Source organism: Linepithema humile, chromosome 3 (assembly GCF_040581485.1).
Source record: "Linepithema humile isolate Giens D197 chromosome 3, Lhum_UNIL_v1.0, whole genome shotgun sequence".
In the NCBI taxonomy this organism is placed as follows: domain Eukaryota; kingdom Metazoa; phylum Arthropoda; class Insecta; order Hymenoptera; family Formicidae; genus Linepithema; species Linepithema humile.
Window position 1 is genome coordinate 7,567,455 of NC_090130.1, and position 19,784 is coordinate 7,587,238.

Consider the following 19,784-nt stretch of genomic DNA (forward strand, 5'->3'; position numbering starts at 1 on the left):
CTGATTTGAATTTTACGGCAGCTCTGAAATCGGGGACGCTAAAGCGTAGAACGCAATTTAAATTATAGTACCTATCTGTACATAATTTATGCCCTTGTTTTCTTGGCAACGTACTACACCGTGTCTACTTCGGATAAGAAAGCGTTTCGCGGAAAATCGACGGCCGCATTGGGAGAAGGGGAGAATGACGCAATTTAAATTATCCTGAATAATTCTCGCAATATCCGATCTTTATGGCTCGGAAAATGCGACCGTCTTTCCGCAGCCTATAACGACACGATTTCCGCCACAGGATAATGGCCTCCTTAATGCTCCTCCAATCTACCATTCGGTGAAATTTTACAAACGATGTGCGAATTTAGTGGCTCTACGCTTTCGATTTATCGGCTCGTTTTTCCTACAAATAGCTTTTATCTTGTTATCGTTGATAATCTTCTTCTGATGTACAAATTTGTACTTATCTCGTTATAAAAATAATTTTACGATGAACAAATTTAAATCAAATCAATCTGTTATTTACATTAAAATATTATTTTACTGATTAATTTATTCGCTCAAGACAGCGATAGTACATTATGCAATGAAAGATGTACATAGATTTATATATTTTTATTCAATTTTTTATCACATAATGTATTGTCGCCGGGTTGTTTGGAAACTAATAAGACAACTAAAACTATAAAAACAACATGGAACATAGAACCAATGGGAGGGAAAAGTCCGCCGCAGGGAGTGGTTCGCCGTGGCGCGGTCGAAGGTATATATCTTTGATTAACGACCGCGACACCGGCTATATATAAATACCGTAGAGACTACATACCGATCAAGCCCTCAGACGCACTCGGTAGCACCCCGCTAACAATAAGAAATATCGCGATGGGTAATTTATTATCGATGACAAAAAGCGTCAGTCGGTGGCGCATCCGACGGGACGCGGGGCATCGCCGCTGCCGCCGAACGAACAGTTTGGCCGGCCACGGCGTTATGAATGGCTCCTATTTATTACATATATGACGATCTTGCGCCCGTCGTCGGCTTACTTCCGTTGCTAATCTCGCGATCCCGACATCGAGAAAGGCTGCGTCGCCGATGAGCGATTGCCACGATTTTCATAATCGACCGCCGCCGTTGTACCGATACATTTCTTATAGCACGATTATTTATATTTCATTTATGAGCGAATCGATTGGGAAAGATTTTTATATGATAAGATTGATTGAAGAATAATACAAATCAATTCTCTGTCGAATAATTTTACCTCATCAATTGCTGGTATTAATAGAAATGCACTTCTTTTTATTAATTTCTTCTCATTAAAAAAAATGGATCATATTTTTTATTCTGTTTATTAAATTATAAAATCACGAAGGGCTATCAAATGTGAGTGGATAAATATAGCGCGCGTGTAATTGCTTATGCGTGAAGAGAGCGTATAAGCAAATTGTAGATATGATAATGTACCTTCGCAATCCGATGTTGTATTTCAACGACGTTTCTCCGACTTGATCATTTATTTCCCAGAGCTCTACTCCATTTCACGACAACCTGATGAATGGGAATATTCCCTATCTCCTATGATTGCTTGAAGTGAGCAATTTCATGCCAAAGCAAAATACTGAAGCAGTATACTTGCGAGAAACACGGGAGCTACTTGCGCGTTAAAATCTTACTAAAATTATTGGAAAAAAATTTTACTGTAATTTTTAAGTTTAATGTGCGTATCAATTCTATCACTTGTTGCTTCAAAATGATCTTGCTTTGAATTTCGTTACGAAACTACAAATCAATTAAAGAAGATGACGGTATCATCAGTTAAAAGGAACGAGGAATCTGGTGCACCCTGCGGTATTCAAATCCAAGCGTTTTTCGTGAGAGCGGTGTGCTTAATAGCGTAGGGCCCGGAATTTCACAGAGACATACTGGAAGGCTAGGGAAAATCCCTTACGTCCGCGCATACGTATCGCCGAGAATTTATATTTTAAATTGACTCGCATTAGGAGCGCGCGTTTAGCCGCGGTAAGGCCGCATTCCCTCGCAGCCGAGGGCCAAGAGAAAGCACGTGCTACCACGGGCTTCCACACGTCGTATCAAACGCGTGTAATAATGTGACAAATGGCCACTTTACGCGGCGACTACTAGGGGGGCATTCTTGCCGACGGGCATTATGTTTAACGTTTGACGTCGGTCTCTTTAACCCCGCGACAGTGGCCACTTCGTCATCTTCTATTGTCGTTATCCCAGCGTTTAGAAAGGGATGCAAAAGAGGTGCGATAACTTGTTTGGCCATTCCGACATCTCGGAAGACAACCGGCTCTAATGTAAGTATCTATGTGAAGTTCCAGATCGTTAAATCTTGTCAGATTACTTAAAGCACTGAGTGTCGTGATATTATCATACGTAATCGCAGTCAAAGATTTTTTTAACAAACTTGGTCATTATTCGTCGCATTTTTATCCTCAGTATTAATATAATGTCGTTTAGTATAATCTATAAAAAATTTTTAGCACAAATATCACTACGCTGCGATCAAAATAATGATAAGAAGCCGGAGCGGCTAACTAAAGTTTTGCTTTACATATATCACGCTTTTAAAATAAATCTCAGTCGAATATGCCCGGAAAGTACTTCGGAAAGTTACCTGTTACACGCAGGCTGGAAATTAAACCGGGATGCCCGTGTTCAGGATGCTCACGTGTCCGCTCGTAAATGCACACGCGCGGAACTCACGAGATATTTTACAATTACTGCGAAATCCATTAAGGCGAACCGAAATAGCGGCGTGCACAGAGCCGCATGTATATATACGAGTAAGAGCACGCAGACGGAAATTCACGAAACGACGAGAAGTTCTTGCGGAGTTATACGGTCTTCTCGTCGTCCTCGCAGTGAGCTCAGTCACGTTGTGGACTAGTTGAGAAAACACGCCCAGTGGAACGTGCGATATTTATGTGCACTCGTTCATTTACCGTCCTATTTGTTTGAATATCGCTTTGGACAATAATCTCATAGATTTTTTTTATGTACGGAATCATCGCTTCTAGGATGCCGTCAATAATCGGGAAAAACTATAATTCTGAAGAAAATAATCATTTCGAAAAGTAGATTAGGTTGGCATATAGTCAGCCACCGTAAGATATACCATCGCGCAATACAATTGTAAAAGATATAGTACAGATCAATATAATTAAAATTGTACTCAATTAGTAAAAACAAATTTTTTATTGCCGTAAAGTGATCGGAGAAATTTGAATTTTATTTTAATATAATACTTAAGATTTATATCTTTGGTTTCGATATTTTTTCATTTATTGTAACTTTCCTGGCTTTTTTCGCCCGTTTGTACAATTTTCGTATTGTACGCCAAAATGAAAACCAGTCTGATAATAAGATCCAGCCACAGTGTGTAGAATATTAGGTGCCGCGAAGGGGCCTAAGATACGACACTCGCGCTGTGGTTTTAACTCCTGGTTATATTCCGAGCTAGGAGATTGCTAGATTCAAGCAAGCCATTTCTGCCTATGCACATATACATCCGCGCGGTGTACCTACACGTATCTTTACATTGAGCGTGTATTATGTGAAAACACGTGGCTGAAATCTGCACCCTTCGAAATCGTGTAAAGTCGCGACTCGGAAACCAAGAAAATTTGAATTAACGAGAAATTCACCGCGCTAAGATTAAACAGTAAGCAATTAAAGAGCAACATTTTATTTATTTAAAATATCTATTTTTTAATTTGCGAGTATTTTCTTTTATTTTAAATATGATATATTCCTGTAATTATTATATATCTCTAAGAATTTTTATAAGAAGAGATTAATTTCGTCGAAAAATTTGTTTCTAAAATATTTTAGAGTAGATTGGAGATGTTTTAATGCACATACACACACATATAATGATCATATTACAATGAAAAGTCAAATAATCAGAATTTCTCAATCAGTCACGGAGATCGCAAAATATCTTGGCTCCACACCGAGCTTCTTCGCACAAAAAATGTATTTTTCTCCCCGTTGATAGAAACACAGTCGTGGCGAGGATATTACGTATCACAACAATGCGCGGGCTGGCGCGTAAAAACACGGTGTTTTCGACAAAGCTAGAAAGCAGCAGGAATTGCGGGTCGAGTCCGGCGATGGCTCGGGAGGAGTCGCGCGAATAAAAGGGAAATGTATGGAAGGAAAGATCTAATTTGTTCCTGTCGGGTCCGCTTTCGGATGCATAGGTGGTGGTTCCTAAAGGGGGCAGGGGGAGACGTGGTTTCAAGGGGGGGGGGGCAGGAGGGTGGAATTAATATTCATAAGCGTCCAGAGAGGTCTCGAGGGCGGGGTCAACTTACATGTATCTTTCGCTACTGACCCGAGCCACCGGCGCGATAACGGTCGGGAATTAAAATACTGCCCGCAGGTTTTAACCCTTCTTCGTCGTTCGGGGTACGCGCGCGCGGACGTGGTCGGTGTCCCGCAACCCTTGATGGTAGCACGACGGTGGAGGTGGGATGGTATTTCTACTCGCAGAGATCCTTAAAACTTCGAATATAACATCCGCGACAATCTTCCGCAGGATCTACTTGCTATTGTTGTCCCGTGAAATGTAAATCTGAATTAAAGGGCACTGTTAAGAGAAGGGGAAAGAATGGGAGAAAGAGACGAGCTCACACAGGGACCTCGAAAATTCGTAACGCGCGGATGAACACGGCGAATGTATGTATTTTCTCGGACGCGCGTACGTGCTCAAAATCAGCGAAGCACGAAAACTAATTTGTTTTAATTTAAATTATAGTTTTTGTATTATTAAATTAAATCTCGTACAAAGAGAATTGTTAAATGAAATACTCCGGATCGATAAACAGGTTAGAAAAGCACCGAGCCATATGTTACTCGCGTAATTTGCCCGTCGAATATTAACCGAGGTGACTCATTGAGCGCGAAGTGACACAGCAGAGCTAAGGACGTCTCGAAGACGGCGGGGCTGGCTGGATGAGCCAGCGCTTCCTGCGGTACACAATTAGTCCTCGGGTATTAATCCTGCCCGCTGGCCGTTGCCCGACAGGATATTATGCCGCCGGAGGTGGCGAACAATGCGGATTATACGGGGAAAACGCTTCGATAGCGTTTCTAATACGGAATCCGCGTGGGCGAGCGACGGTGGTGGTGATGGTGGTTCACCACCACCAGCATTCCCGGCGGCGGGAGGAGCACGCCGTCCTCGTAAACGTTAGCCCACGGACCGACTTAACTTGGCTGGCAATAATAAAATGATATAGGAGGCGAAATATGCATTTAAATTATCGCCCCGCGATAATAATTTGCATACCGCCGCGCGGCACCTCTCCGCCACTTCGATGGGCCTCCCGGTTCGCTTAGTTTAGCCCCGTTTAATTTAAATAATACTTCTCGGCGCGGGGAAAGCCGAGGCCGAGGCAAGATATACATAAAATCGCCATAACATTATAAATTATAACTGATACGGCTTATATCGCGAGAGCGAGAGCGAGAGCCTCCTCTTTCTCACTCTCTCTCTCTCTCCCCCTTATCTCGCCCCCTTCCTCGCGCTTTCTATTTTCTCTCTCGTCGTCGTCGCGCGGAGACGCGCATCCGGACGATTGCGAACACCTCGAAAGGACTTCTGATTAGGTGCGTCAGATGAGGCCGCTAGATTTCTGAATCAGTAATTTCGAATTGCGAGAGCACAAAAGAGATGCGAAAAATTAATCTCTGGGCGAAGAGATGACTCTCGCGGAGGATCGTGAATTTTTGTAAATCGTATTTCATTTTGCAGAATTGTATTTCAATTTGAATGAATAATTTTATTATTCAACTGCATCTTAATGAACGCAGCAGTTTGTGAATCATCTTTCCACCATAAAAGGTTCATAACAGTAAAAAATTTACATTGATTATTCCGTTTAAACGAATAACGTGCGTAAAAATTAATAATCTGCCATCAGATCGAAGAAACTCGAATTCTATGGTAATCAAATGGCGCGGCCGGTCATCGCGATGAGCAATATGAATTTCTCCCTTCCATTCTACCAGCGATTCTCCGCGCTCGCAATTTTGCCGCCGTCAATTCCATTCACGCGCACGCATGCACGAGCGAAACGTGCCACCGTGCCTCAAGGTTTTACGTTATTATTTTATTAAGTCGTGGTGTATAGAGAGACGCGGCCGAGATGTTTGAACGTTCGTGTATTATAACAGAAATTGTACACAGGGTGCCGTAGAAATCATTCGCTTTTTCTTTTGCGCATATATGAAGATTGAAGTTTTATTGGAAAGAGTGGCGGTCGTTTCAATCTGCAGCTTCCGAGTTCCTGAGTGGAAGTGAGTTTTGCTTAAAAATTGAACTTTTACGCAATCTAATTTTAAAGAATTTTAATCAAATTTTCTTCAGCATTGATTATCAAGATGCATGATATTGATGATTGGGAAAACAAATCGCGTTTGATCAGATGGGGAGACGCGCCACTTTCGCAACACCCTATATATACGCATATACGCTTCGGTCAGTTCTCGCACACATCGGCTGGTCTCATGAGTGCCGCGATGCTCACCCATCGTCGTGCCAGCCAGGCCACGCAATTCCGCAAAGTATGCAGATCTAAGAATTCAAATGGCCGCCCTATACCGCCCGTAAAATGACGGACAATCGCGCTCGTAAACCACTATATTAAAATTCTATATCGTCCCTCGTGTAGCTGTCACCTTCCACCCTTCGACCGCCATGACCCCCCTCGCCTCGTTCCTCCCGCGTTCACTTTTCCCCGTACGAGGGTCCAGGCGGTAACTTTCCGCGCCCACCTACTGATCCTTACATTGTACGGAGTTTGCGGACTATTCGCCGGACCAGACGGATGTTCGCGTTTATGTGCGTACTGCAGTCATGCGTGCGGACATTGGCGCCTTGTGCCGAAGTATAAAATAAGCACGGCTACTTCCGGAAATGAGTCGAAAAAACAACGAACGTTGTGTCGCGGGATAAGATATAAAAAACACTATAATGTAAACTGCTGCAGTTATGTCTTTTTAGTTTCGCGGGATGATTAAGTGGACTTGGCTATCGGCCCGTTGATGTGTAAAAAGCCTAAATAAGGGATTTATCATTCACGAGATTGTTTGTTTCAACCGTTTGACTATCATTACCTTTGCGTTTATGCATGCATACTATTACACATGTTATACAGAATAGATTCTTCTTTGACTTTCTGAATCAATTATGTCTCATACATATTCAGCGAAACGAAAAAGGATCAAAATTAATTATAGTATGAAATATTAATGCGGTGTATAGATTTTATAATCGTGAATATTTGAAAATTTGTCAAACTATTAATGCTGAATTGCTTGGATAATTGTTTATATTGATAACTCGCGAAGCAATGTGATCATTCACGTGGAATATATCGATAAGAAAAATTGATATAACACTTTTACAAATATCTATGCAAAATTCACGGCTACTATACTGACTTTGTTGCGTTCGCGACTATTCACTGGGCATTCGCGTTTATGTGCATGTCGTGGTCATGCATGCGGACATTGGCGCCTCGGTTCTTGGATGCCCAGCTGAAGGGCGTACATAAAGTATGCATATCTCCACTTCAGAAAATATGGATATATCAACCGCAGAGGCGCCGGTAAATGACTGGACAGCGCAACGACGCCGAAAGGAATTTTACTTTGCTGGTAATGCGCGAGAGTGCTTCGCGGCTTTCTCCACATAAAAATTCGGTGAACGCGTAGAAACAATCCATACAGATAAGAATTCTAGAAATACGGGAAAATATTTCAAATTCCTTTAATATCTCACATAGCGATCCGCAAAATCTTGCTTGTAATTCGGATCTAATCGATTTCGTTTGAGTGACAGGATACTGCCGGATTAAATCGAGTTAGCCGACGGGTGCAAAAGATAACATTTGGAAAGGATGATCACACAAATGTACACAAATAAGCGGCGTAATTGTGGAAGGAAAGGACGTGCCCAGTGATATCGGCAAATTCTTTCGCGGGAGATGCCGAAAGCATGCGAGGACGAGGTGGAAACGGAAGCGAATGACCGTAATGGCAATTACATTCGCGCATATCGCTGATTCACGTGCGTCTCACGTGTGTACGCAGCGGCGAGAGCGTACGCAATAAGTTAATCGCGTTAGCGGCTCGCTTGATTAAACGAGCGATCAGCCTGATGGCTGCCCGCCATGGGTGCGGCAAAGCCGGGCATTAATACAAAACTCGATTGTCATTCGTCGCCTGACCCCGCAGCCCCCTGATTACGTCGATTCATTAACCGTGGCTGTCCTGCCGACCGTAGCGGAGGCGTTTATTCGCTACGGCCGCGGCCCCGAAAATCAACTGACCTTTATCAACGTCCCGTCGTAGAACCGAAATTGTCCGCACGCAATAAAACACGGTAAATAATATTCTGCAATCGATACGTTGATCAAGCGGAGAAAAACGATCTATTTATGCGACGAAAGTAATTTAGCTACAAACTTAATTATTTATTTCCACCGATGGAATTTAGTTCTTTCTTAATGATGTATGTTGAAGATTTGAAATTAAAGTTTATTATTTTTATAGTTTTTCGTATTTATATAATCGCGAGCTCAAAGGTGCACGAAGGATTAGATACGATCGTGACTGGCGAAACGCGCATGATTTCCGGCAAGCCGAGCGAGTCACGTTTTTCTGTTATTATTCCGGATCGCGCAAGTAACGTATGTATTATTAAAGAGCTCCTTCAGTTCACCACAAGAGCGATTTTCTATATTCTCTGCAACAATAATTATTATATCTTGAAAATCTAAATTAATGCGTATTTTACCCGCGTTTATCTATTTTTCCGACAAACGTGAATTGAAATTCAATAATAATTATCGATTGATCCCGTGTTCACCGAGGCTGACGCGACAACGAGACAACGCGACGAGACAGGTTTCGACGTCGACGAATGACGCCTTTGCGCATTTAAAAGTTTCCTCCTCGTTAAGACGTATTCCCCGGAGTCGTCACCGGCAAAACCTAACGAGAGAGTGCCGTGTTCCGCACTGTTGTTTCTCTCCCTTTCTCTCTCCCCTTTTCTCCGCTCTTTTCTATCTTTCACTGTTAGAAACACATTTATTAACGGCAGCTCGGCTCATCCCGCCGCTAAGTACCGGTAAGAGAGTACCCCTCCTTGTTGCTTTTCCTCTTACCGAGAGCCTTCATTCACTTTGGGTAGCTGTCTGCCGTCCCGTTCGAGGGCGGAAGAAAAAAAAGACGTCACATTGTCGACGCCTTATTAATCCGGAAGCGAGGGTGAGAGGTGAAGGCTGCAAGCTTCAGCGAGAATGCTTAAAGTGTCGCAGGGTAGGGTCCTTTGAAGAAATTAAAAGAACAGAGGGTATAATGTGAACACATCCATTCCCTGGTCCCCGTCGCGCGTCTCTTCGCCGTCTTCTTTTCCCCCCGCCTCTCCGTCCCTCCCTCTCTTTGTATTTTTTTCCTTTCTCTCTTTCTCTCTCTCTCTTTCTTTCCTCTCTTGCGAAAGCGGGACCCATTAACATCGCTATTGCGCGAACTCTTGCTAAGCGCTAGTCAGATAGACATCTCGAGTCTTGTCACGGTTTCTTAAAATGCGACTTATATTCCGAGCTATCACTCTTGCTTGATCCATTCCCTAAACGTTTTCCCTCGCTTTCTAAAATCCCTTCTCCACGTTTAACGCACAAGGACAACAATAAATTAACGTAGATTTATTCTCTATTTTAAGCAATAAAGCTTTTCCAATCAGAAATAATAATTGTTAATTTTATAACGAATAAAATTGAGACAAAGGTGGAATTTATCACCGTAAAATATATTGCAATTTTATTAGGAAATAAGCAAAGTACGTACTAAATTTCCAACTTTGGGGGAACATATCTGCGCGTTGGTATTCGAATGGCGCGCACTCCGTACATTTGTATCAATTCACATTCGGCAATATGCGCGTTTCTGCGGACTCGAAAAGAGAAGTACGACCATTCCGCATGAAGAGCGGTCGTCATAATGTAAGGCATCTACGTAAGGATGGCAAACGAGGACGTTAGCCGAATAATGCAAAGCAAACCCGAGCTGAGATATAGTCCAGCATTTGTTTATATTAAGGCGCTGTCATGGCTCGCAATGTTCGCGTGTCCCAGGATCATCCCCTCCCCGTTCCCCTTCTATCCGCGACATTTCGGCCGCGTGCCTGCGTGTGTTTTGAAATTATATAGCGCGAGAACGCCCGACGTCGTTAGTCAACTCGCGCCACATCTCGCCGTTAACTATGTGTATCTTGAGCACCCGTTACATTGCCATTTGTCAGGTCCGCTTCGCCGTACGCGCGCAATTCCGCGCGTTAAGTCGCGCGCCCAGCGCGATATTTCGGCCGGTTATGACAATTCGCGTCCGGGATTTGTCTTGGACCGATATTTACCGTGCAAACAACGAACAAGCGTCGCAATGCGAAAGGAATACATTCCCAAAGATCTTTGTGTGTCTTTCTAAACAACGTAGCACAACAACGGTAAAATGTTTGCGCCACGCCAATTTAAACAAACGCTTAATCTCGTATCATTAGATAACAAATATATATTTCTTTGAGGAAGAATATTTAAGAAAATCGTGAGTACTTTGTACGAGATTCAATGATCGTCATAAGAGCGATCTGAAATCGTCCTCTCGGTCTCCGGGCATTCAATTCGCCGAGAAGCGAAAGACTCGTCGTCTAGCAGACTTTGATCATAAGTGACACGCGCGACTTTACGGTAAACCTAAGTTCTAAACTAATAAGGCAACATCACGGTGGCACGATCGGTGGGAAGGGCAAAGGTAGGAGCGGCAATGAAAGCAGAAGGGTCCAAGTTTCATGGAGCTGTGAACAGGGTCACCGATTGCGACGTTGATCGTCTACAAGAGACAACCAAATTGGATAAGTTGAAGGAGTAAAATCTTCTTCGTCGCCTATGAGCCTCTATTAAACCCCCGAAGATATACCTTTGATTCTCGTGCATTTTGAAGCAATATCATCGTTAAATATGATGATATTTACATTGAATTCTTGTTCTGCGCATATTTAAAGTATTTTTGAACAGTATGTTATAATTTCTTAGAAATTAATGTAAAATGTTTTTTTTTAATACATTAATATTTGTGTCGCAAATCTAAGATTGACATTTTTTTATCCTTCATGAAATAGTAATATCTTCACGATTCGTAAATATTTTTACGTTGCTTCATATCCGGTATCTTTCTTCGCTCACTCGCGAAAGAAATGGATATTACATTCAAGACCGACATTAAAAAAGAATTATTGCTGATAGAGCAGCACATTTGTTTTCCAGTTTGAGTTTTCGCGCTGGAAGAGAGCGAAGAGCGTGCGTTAGGTGGTTGGCGTCGGGTGTAAATTTGCATTGAACGAAATGAGGCGCTATGGGGCATTCCAGTCCGAAGTTAATAGCTTCCCAACGATTAACTGTATCCCTTCACCCACCCACTCGCCACCCGTGCCCTACCCTCGTCCTCACCCTCTTCTCCGTTCAGCCGTCCTCTCTCGCAACCCTCGTCCTCTTTCTCTCTCGTCCTCCACATACGTCCTTCTTGCTCCTCGTCGCACGCGCCACGCGTTCTAGCTACCTATATCGTCCCTCCTAATAATGTATGTCCCAAAGGTCGCGAAATAACTGACTTCGTCGGCCGACGGACGACAAATATCGCGATCGTTCCCGGCCGATTGGGCCACCGACGCGTAAATTAGCCACAAAAGAATCACAAGCGATCGATACTCCTGGAGATTGGCTTGTCCGTCCTTCATCGCGACGATTGTGGCATCGGCTCGCCTGACAGATCGTCAATGGCACGCGAGGATATGAAAAGGCAGCACCACCGCTGCGGCAGCCAATAGTTTCCAGGCGTGTGAAGGCGCCACGGGGGTTATAGGGCATAATTTAGTGGACAGTTTGATATACAAACAATCTTTAATGAAATTCTTGGTGTTCATTAATAACGCATTACAGCCTCGCGCGCCGGTGTGTCGGCATCGGTATCCGGGAATCCCGTGTTGCCTCTCTCTCTCACTCTCTCTCTCTCTTTCCCTTCCTCCTCCTCCTCCAACACCCGTTTTATACCCTTCCATTTTCCTACTCATACTCCAGTGCCGCCGCTTCCGCGTGTACCATCGTCCGACACCCTTTATCGCCCTGGCTTTCAACCAACCTCTGCTCTTTCCTCCATCGGAGAGTATCCTGGATAAGCCATCATGCGAATATGTCACACATTGTCACAGTAACAATTCAATTTTCCGTAGAAAATCAAACAAATTGACATATTTCTTCTGCTTTTTCTATAGATATTATCTTAAATACTATCAAAACTGCTTGATATCAGTAGAAAAACATATAACTGATTAAAAACAATTCTAATATTCTTAGTCGCCAGACTGCGCAACACCGACTAAATAAAATTGAAATAAATTTACATTACACGTCAGTTGTATTATTAAATTCGGCACAAAATAGTGCACAATTGCTAAGAGTTTCAATAAAGCGAAAATCCTTCTTAACCATAGTAAGTGCTGCGGAAGGTATTGTTAGAAAGAAATTCTATTAGAATATACTTATTTTTTCCATTTTAAAACAGTCCTTTTTATATACTATTGAAATACGCGCGCGAACTTATTTCATTTTCCATTCTGCCCGCACGTCTCCCCGAGATCACATCGAACGGGAGACACGATACCCGATATATTGAAACGAGGAAGTCTTCCCGGGGAAACCCGGGGAATAACCCAGCCTCTGGGTAGGAAAAAAAAGTAATTGCCCCTTGATACACGCCGATATCCCCACCTGCGGGGGTGCCGCCTCGTAATGATGTTCGCGTTGGCGAACTTAGTTCGAAATTAAATATCGGAGCGAGGAGATGGGGCGACGGAGGTGGTGAAGGGGAACGCTACCAAAGAGGAATCAGGGGGTTGCAGGAGGGCGGAAAACGACGTTGTGCACCTGCCTTTTTCCCGAGGCGGCACGATAAAAATCAAACTGGAAAACAAACGAGAAGCGGGATCGTATTATAAAGTTTTTTAATCGATAGACGATGCGCATCTCGGGGAAGGCGAACGAGGCAGTGGAACGGGGAGATATCTCGCGGGTAAGTAGATGGATAGACGGGGGTGGGAAAAAAAAAAGAGGAAGAAGAAGTGTCCAAAGAGGAAACGGTGCGATCGGGCGAGGAATCCTGCGGCGTGCTTACTGGCTCGTGTAATAATGAATTTATACCTTGCGCAAGAGCGCTTTCGGGAGTAGCGACGTACCACTTTTCTTTCTCACCTCGCCTGCCTTCTTAGAATTTTAATTAATGAAAAGATCCCGACCGACGAGATCTTTACTCGGGTGTAAATCTCTTATTTTGCAGATTCGCGATTGTATATCCGTATTACCGAGTAAAAGAAGAAGAGGGGATTTTAGCTGTCGTAAAAATATCAAATAACGTTCAATCTTTTGACTTCTTTGTCTCATTAATATATTGCACATTTATTTTATATGCGACAAGTAACATTTGACATTATTATTTTAGCTTAATTTAAATTCCTTGCAATAAAAATGCTTACAATATTGTTAGAACATTGAAATAATATTTGATTTTCTTCGTGATTGATTATTAATAATATTTTCTTTCGTTTTCCTTGTTTCAGTCTCTTCAACCGACAGATCCGCCAATATTCGATGTTACGAATATGTTGATAAACGAGACTGCGACGCAGTTGGCGCTATGGGGAAAGTTGGGCATCGCACTCATAGAGCTACCGAAACAATGGGGCAAGGACGCCGTTTACGAGGGTGGCAAGGAAGTGATTCTTTGCACGTAAGTACACATTTATCTTCGAGATCTTCAAAACTGCGCCGATTATTCATAAAAGCATCTTAAATATTGTACAAGCAGCAAAGAATAGACCATTTAACCAAAAGTTTTAATGTTTAAATCCACAAAAAGGTAGTTTCAACAAAGTTAATTACGTCGCGATATGCCAGTTGTATATTTTAAACATTATTACTTACATTTATATTCATAATCACATAAGTATGTAACGTAAAAGTGGATTTGTGAAATATACATTAAAACGCACACTAATATTTTGGTTTCGACGATTTCTCTTAAACATATGCGGGAGCAACGAAATAATTACATTTGCGATATCGCAACGGTCAATGCCGATGCGACAGTCCTTAGCGCTGCCAATCCGCAATCGGGAAAGAAGCGCGTACCGAGAAAATCCGACTCATAAAAACGGAGATAAGGTGAGCGGCGGATAATAAATCGCGCTATCTGCCTTCCTCGCGCCATCGTCTTCCTAGGCGTCCTAATATCCTGTAATTAAGAGGGTGTTACGGTGACGCCCGGGAAACCCCTTCGGCCTCCCTCTTATGGAATTAAGGTAGCTTTACTCGGTTAGTTTTCAAAAGTTCCGGGGGGCCAGGAAACACCGCTGAATACTAACCGCCTCATCAACGACACATGCCACCCGAGACTACTGTCTCGCGTAACATTACTCGGTGGTGTGTGCCGCCCACGGCCCCGCTTGCGCCCCGACCCCCGGCCATAATCTTTCGAGCGATTAGAACGTCGCGCAATTACGAGCGCCGTTGGAGATTACGCTTGTCCTCCGCGTCGCTGAATCACGATGCAGTCAATCGTGGTCGATCAGTTTCCCGAACATTGCCCCCGCATTCTGTCACGCTAGCGATTTCTGTATCAGCGGTTGCAAATTGAAAAGCGAGCTGGCGCAATATAAAATTGTCTCTAAATAAAACGACGTATTCATATTTCTGAGCAAAATAAATTTTAGAAATTTTTTTGAAAGAACATTGCGGTATAAAGTATGCAAAATATTCAAGTCTCAACGATAAAGATGGGGTATCACGCGAAAGTACGGAAAACTCGCTTCTGAATTAAGCAGTAATTAATAGCAAAATACGATGACTCTTAATCCGCCCGCGGTATAAACGCGAAAGGGGTAACCGCTCGTTTTAAGTCGTCCTCCGCATTATAATTTCATAATAAGCTGAATTCAGAATAAATGCAGGTACCTACCCCACTTCCTGCTAATTCGTAATTCCGAACTTTTTCCGGAAGCGAACGAAACGGTTACTCCTCGAGAGGGAAAGAAAGAGGGTGGGAGCGGGGAGAAAGGGCGAGAGAGCGAGAAAAAGGGGGAAAGCACGGCAAAGAGGAACAAGCAACCGCTACTAAACAAACTAGCCAAATTAAGAGCGGCAGTTTGCGCTAAAGTTTTTTCGTCGTTTCACTTAGACGATTCCATCCTGGCCTCCGGGTTCGAGCGAATTTAAGAACGCACGTAGAGCGCATTATGCGCGCATACCACGCGCGAAAGATCGCGGGGAGCAGTTTCTAAGTGAGTCGCGGCCATTAGAACGAATCTCGGGGATTTAATGTCTGCCGCCTTCCATCCAGCTTAAATAAGGCTAAATGAAGTTTATGCGTTATTGCCGTTGGAACTTCCTGTTGATACTGCGGCGCAGCCTCATCTCCTATGTCGCAAGCTCGGAGCGCGATATCATTTCAAAACGGTTAAACATCCGATTTTCGAATCAAGTCAATCTTGAGTTAAAAAATTATTGCCTCTTGTCTTTCACATTATGTTGAAGATGCAGTTTTACAACTCTTACTTCTTATATACATTTTAATTGTAACTTTGCTTTATATTATTTGCGCAGAACTATTCGATTGTCCAAAACGTGATAGTGATTAAAAATTCACCGTCACTAACTATAAAATATTGATGAATTACAAGTGATATTATCATTACTTAAGTATTATCAAAGTTTTTTTGTTAGTAGAATAAGATGTAATTAATCAGACACAAATCTAAGTGCATATATCATTGCTTCGCGGATAAATAAACATTCGTCTATCGATATCCGAGTCACAGGCTGCTTTAGATCGTTTTGGAATAATCGAAGAGATTAAAAACGAGAAAGGAAACTTTCGATAGAACGCTCGACGCATCTTCGTCGCGAGAACGAATAACAGGTCCCGCAGCTTACAGCGGGACGAGGAGGATGGGCTTCGGATTAAGCAAATAGCGGCAATAATAGTGATTATTTGGATTATGATATCAGAGCGCCAAGTGGGTTCGCTTGGACTTACCGGCAGCCACTAACTGCCGCGCCGCCAAATCCTGACTTCAAGACACCGGATTAAAACTATTACCACTTCGCGGCACCCCTTCGGTCTCTCTCGGTTTCATCCACCTTCTATTCTCCCCGACCCTTCCGGATCTGCCCGCCTCGTAAAATTTTCTTTCATTCTCTTCAGATGTTTTAAACGGTTTCGCGAATCGTGATCCACGGGTTCTCTTGGTATTCGTTTGCGCAAATCACTAAGAAGAAAGATGAGACATATTTTTTATCTTGCCGAGTTTGCTGACTATTTTTTACGCGATCTACATGCAAAATATATTCGCGAACTTGTTCTTATTTAGTCAGCGTTGCTCGATCCGACCCGACTAATGATATATCTACTTAGATTTACGTCTGATCAGTTACATATTTTTTTACTGACATCAAGCAATTTTGATGGTATTAAAGATAATCTCTATAGGGAGTAAGCAGAATTTCTACCGCATAATGCGACCACAGTGAATGCGAATCGTATTGCACTGTCGCGAGTCTCGGTATTAATTCGACAACGAATTGCGAAAACGGCGCCATTCCGCGCAGCGCCGGAAGAGATCGTCGCCTCTTGGTTGGCTCACGCGGCTAATTATTGTTTTAAGGATTACCGTTATGTGTTTATTATGCGGCCTGGAGGACCTTGCCGTGCCCCTCCCTGTTACCCCTTACCTGCCTTAATATTCGGTAGATTTCAGCTTCTCGGAACGGTGAGAGAAATCTACAGTTTCTTCTCTCTCTCTCTTACTTTCACTCCTCCCTTCTCCTCCACTAAAAGTCAGCCTACGTTTATGAATAATTCTCACCTCTTATAACCATCCCTTCACACCCCTACCAACCTTTACCCAATCCACTCGCCAGTACCGCGAACATCTCTCCGAACCACCCTCGGAGTATTCGCCTCGTAAACCCCTAATGCCGGCTCTTCATCTGCGAGCTTCCAGATTCTGAGTTCCGCGAAACGGGCGGAACGCCTGCAGCAAGAAGCGGAAAGTAGATAATGGACACACGCGTAATTACAGGTACAAACGTTCCCTAACTAATGATCTTATTAAGAAGTTTTCGTAGCGGACACGATTTCTGTCTCTGGAAAAATGCGGGATATTGTTATTACATTTACATTTTGCGGTCTATTTAATACAAAATGACGGTAGAACTTTTTTTTCTTGTCTACCTTTAACTAAATACATTTTATTGCTAATTAATTCTAGTGCAAAATCATAAAATATTTGAAATATATATATAAAACACGCGAGAATGATCATTTCTGCTGCTTATTAACTTGTCAAGACTCAATTTCATAAAACAAGTCATCGCACACGATGACGAAACATCGTGTGAAATCGTTAATTCTCGTATTATCTCAGGATTTATTGCCTCCATTATCTTTACGATACACGCTAGTATTTAACAAATGATAAAATTGCAAGCCCTGGTGGCGATATCGCCACGAGCATGGTGAATTAAATTTATATTTTTTAGATCGAACAAAAAAATGCAGAGCCACATAGCGTTCGGAGTGAAAGAAATATTTGTCTGGGTGTGATGCGCACGTAATGTTTATGGCGGCGAAAGAGCGTGGATATGTACATGCCTGCGACTATTTTATATCTTTCACACGACCACACATTCCTCAAAATTTATATTAAAAACCATCGCGACTGTTTACACGGTGTAACTGCCAGATTGCAGTTTTATCATAACCAAAAAAAAAATAGTCAATTTTATATTATATTTTGAATCGTCGACATGTATACTTATTAAAAACTACATAGTAAATCAATTTCTCAATTAAACATGATCCGTGTTATATAGTTTGGAAAGCATTGTACAATAAATCCATAAATAACAGAAGTTATTGTTTCAGTAGATGCAACTGATCAGATCTAAAACATAAGTAGAAAAACGTACAACTAATCAGACATATTGTGTCGGTAAAATTACAACTAATCTAAAATTTAAATAGGTTATACTTCTTGTATAAAGTCGGGCAGTTTTAATTAAGTAGAGAAAAATATAGATAGTCAGACAGCGCATCACATGCGCTACAAAATATAAAACTACGACTTGCAGAGTGTCCGAAAAAAAAAAACATTTAGCAAAATCTAAGCGCATCGAAGCAAAAGTGTCGCGTGACATTATTTAAAACTGTCCAAGGTGGTCTGGGTCGGGCTTAGCTGAAAGCGCAAGTTGATTTAAGCTATCGCGTATGATAATCATTCAAGTATGTAAGCGTTGAAAAAAACGATATTTGTTGAACGCGCGTATTCACTTGAAACCGCTTCGGGCCGAAAGACAAACAATAAAGAAGACAGATTTACGAGGCGCCATAAAATTCGCGGGGTTAATCTATCACGCATGCAAGCTCATTTATTTCCGAACGTGAAAATTCCGCGAGCGCGCTGCAGAAACGGTCAATCGAATGGTTGCGCGCTGGCCCGAGTTCCTCGAGCATACGTTGAACGTGCTACGGAATATTTCACCCACGAGCTGCATTTCACTTCCCCGCGCAAACGCACGGAGATTGCTCTCCTATCTGACCCAGGCTGCTGGACTCGAGAGGGGAAGGGGACCACACGCGTTTATTTAAAAAATGATTTAACCTAATGGTTTTACATATGTAATCCCGATATAAACCCGAGGCTAATCTCGGGCGACCACACGCGGTGCTACACGACACACACACACACACATACACGTACACAAATACGAATATGCGCAACCATGCGGAGAGAGAGCAGCCCCATCTCCAAACACACAACATCTACGCTTTCCGTGAAGCCCCCACTTCGGATCTATCCCCGTTTTTCTACTTTTTTTCGATGAGCAAGCACTAACGAAAATCACCGGCTTGCCGGTGGCACGGTTGTTTTCGGTGGCGAGTGAGGGATTGCAGAGGGGAAACGGGGGCTGTTTGCGGAGGCCGAGCATAGGGTCGCGTTGTACTCGCGCGCGGGATGATTTAGATGGTCCCCGATGATATCCGCGCCTTTTGAAAAATGTCGGCACGCCGAGGAAAAAGCATATAAGCCGTTTTACAGTTTACGTGTGTCACGCTTTATCAGTCCGGTGCGGCCCGAAACTTTATTGTCGGCCGAACGATATTTCTCGTCGAATCAGCGTTAACGAAGGAGTTGAATTATATGAGGTTGCGCGGAATTAAAAAGCTCCCTATCGTTCTGTATAATCGGATAATGTTTGCCCGTGATAGGAACGACAGTGTTCGTTCCTACTGTTTGCGTTTAGTCATCTGTGTACGATTATTTTGCGTACGTCTTTGAATGTATGTACATATACACTCTTCATACCAAAAGGCTTAAAAGTTTCAAGCATTTATTTAGCACCCGAGTGTTTGTAACAATTTTTTTAAAATCTCATAAGAAAGCTTTTACGCAATTTTCTCGTTTTTAATTATTCCATTCAAATTATAAAAATTATACATTGAAGATATTCTACAAAAATAAAATTTTCTTTGTAAAAATTTGTTTGTACAGAATCTTTCAGGAAAAAGAATGACATTCTGTACACGTTACACACACATTTCCAATCTGATTTCTCAACTGTTATGATACGCTCAATCATATGCAT

General features: G+C 42.6%; 1 protein-coding gene across 1 annotated transcript in view; it reads left to right on the plus strand.

Annotated features, from left to right (window-relative positions):
- The window catches only part of mbo (Nuclear pore complex protein Nup88), a 60,604-nt gene that overhangs the window by 31,515 nt on the left and 9,305 nt on the right, over nt 1–19,784 (plus strand). Inside the window, exon 2 of the mRNA XM_067351927.1 lies at nt 13,700–13,869. Within this exon, the coding sequence (XP_067208028.1) occupies nt 13,700–13,869 (170 nt within the window). The remainder of the gene's footprint in view (nt 1–13,699; nt 13,870–19,784) is intronic.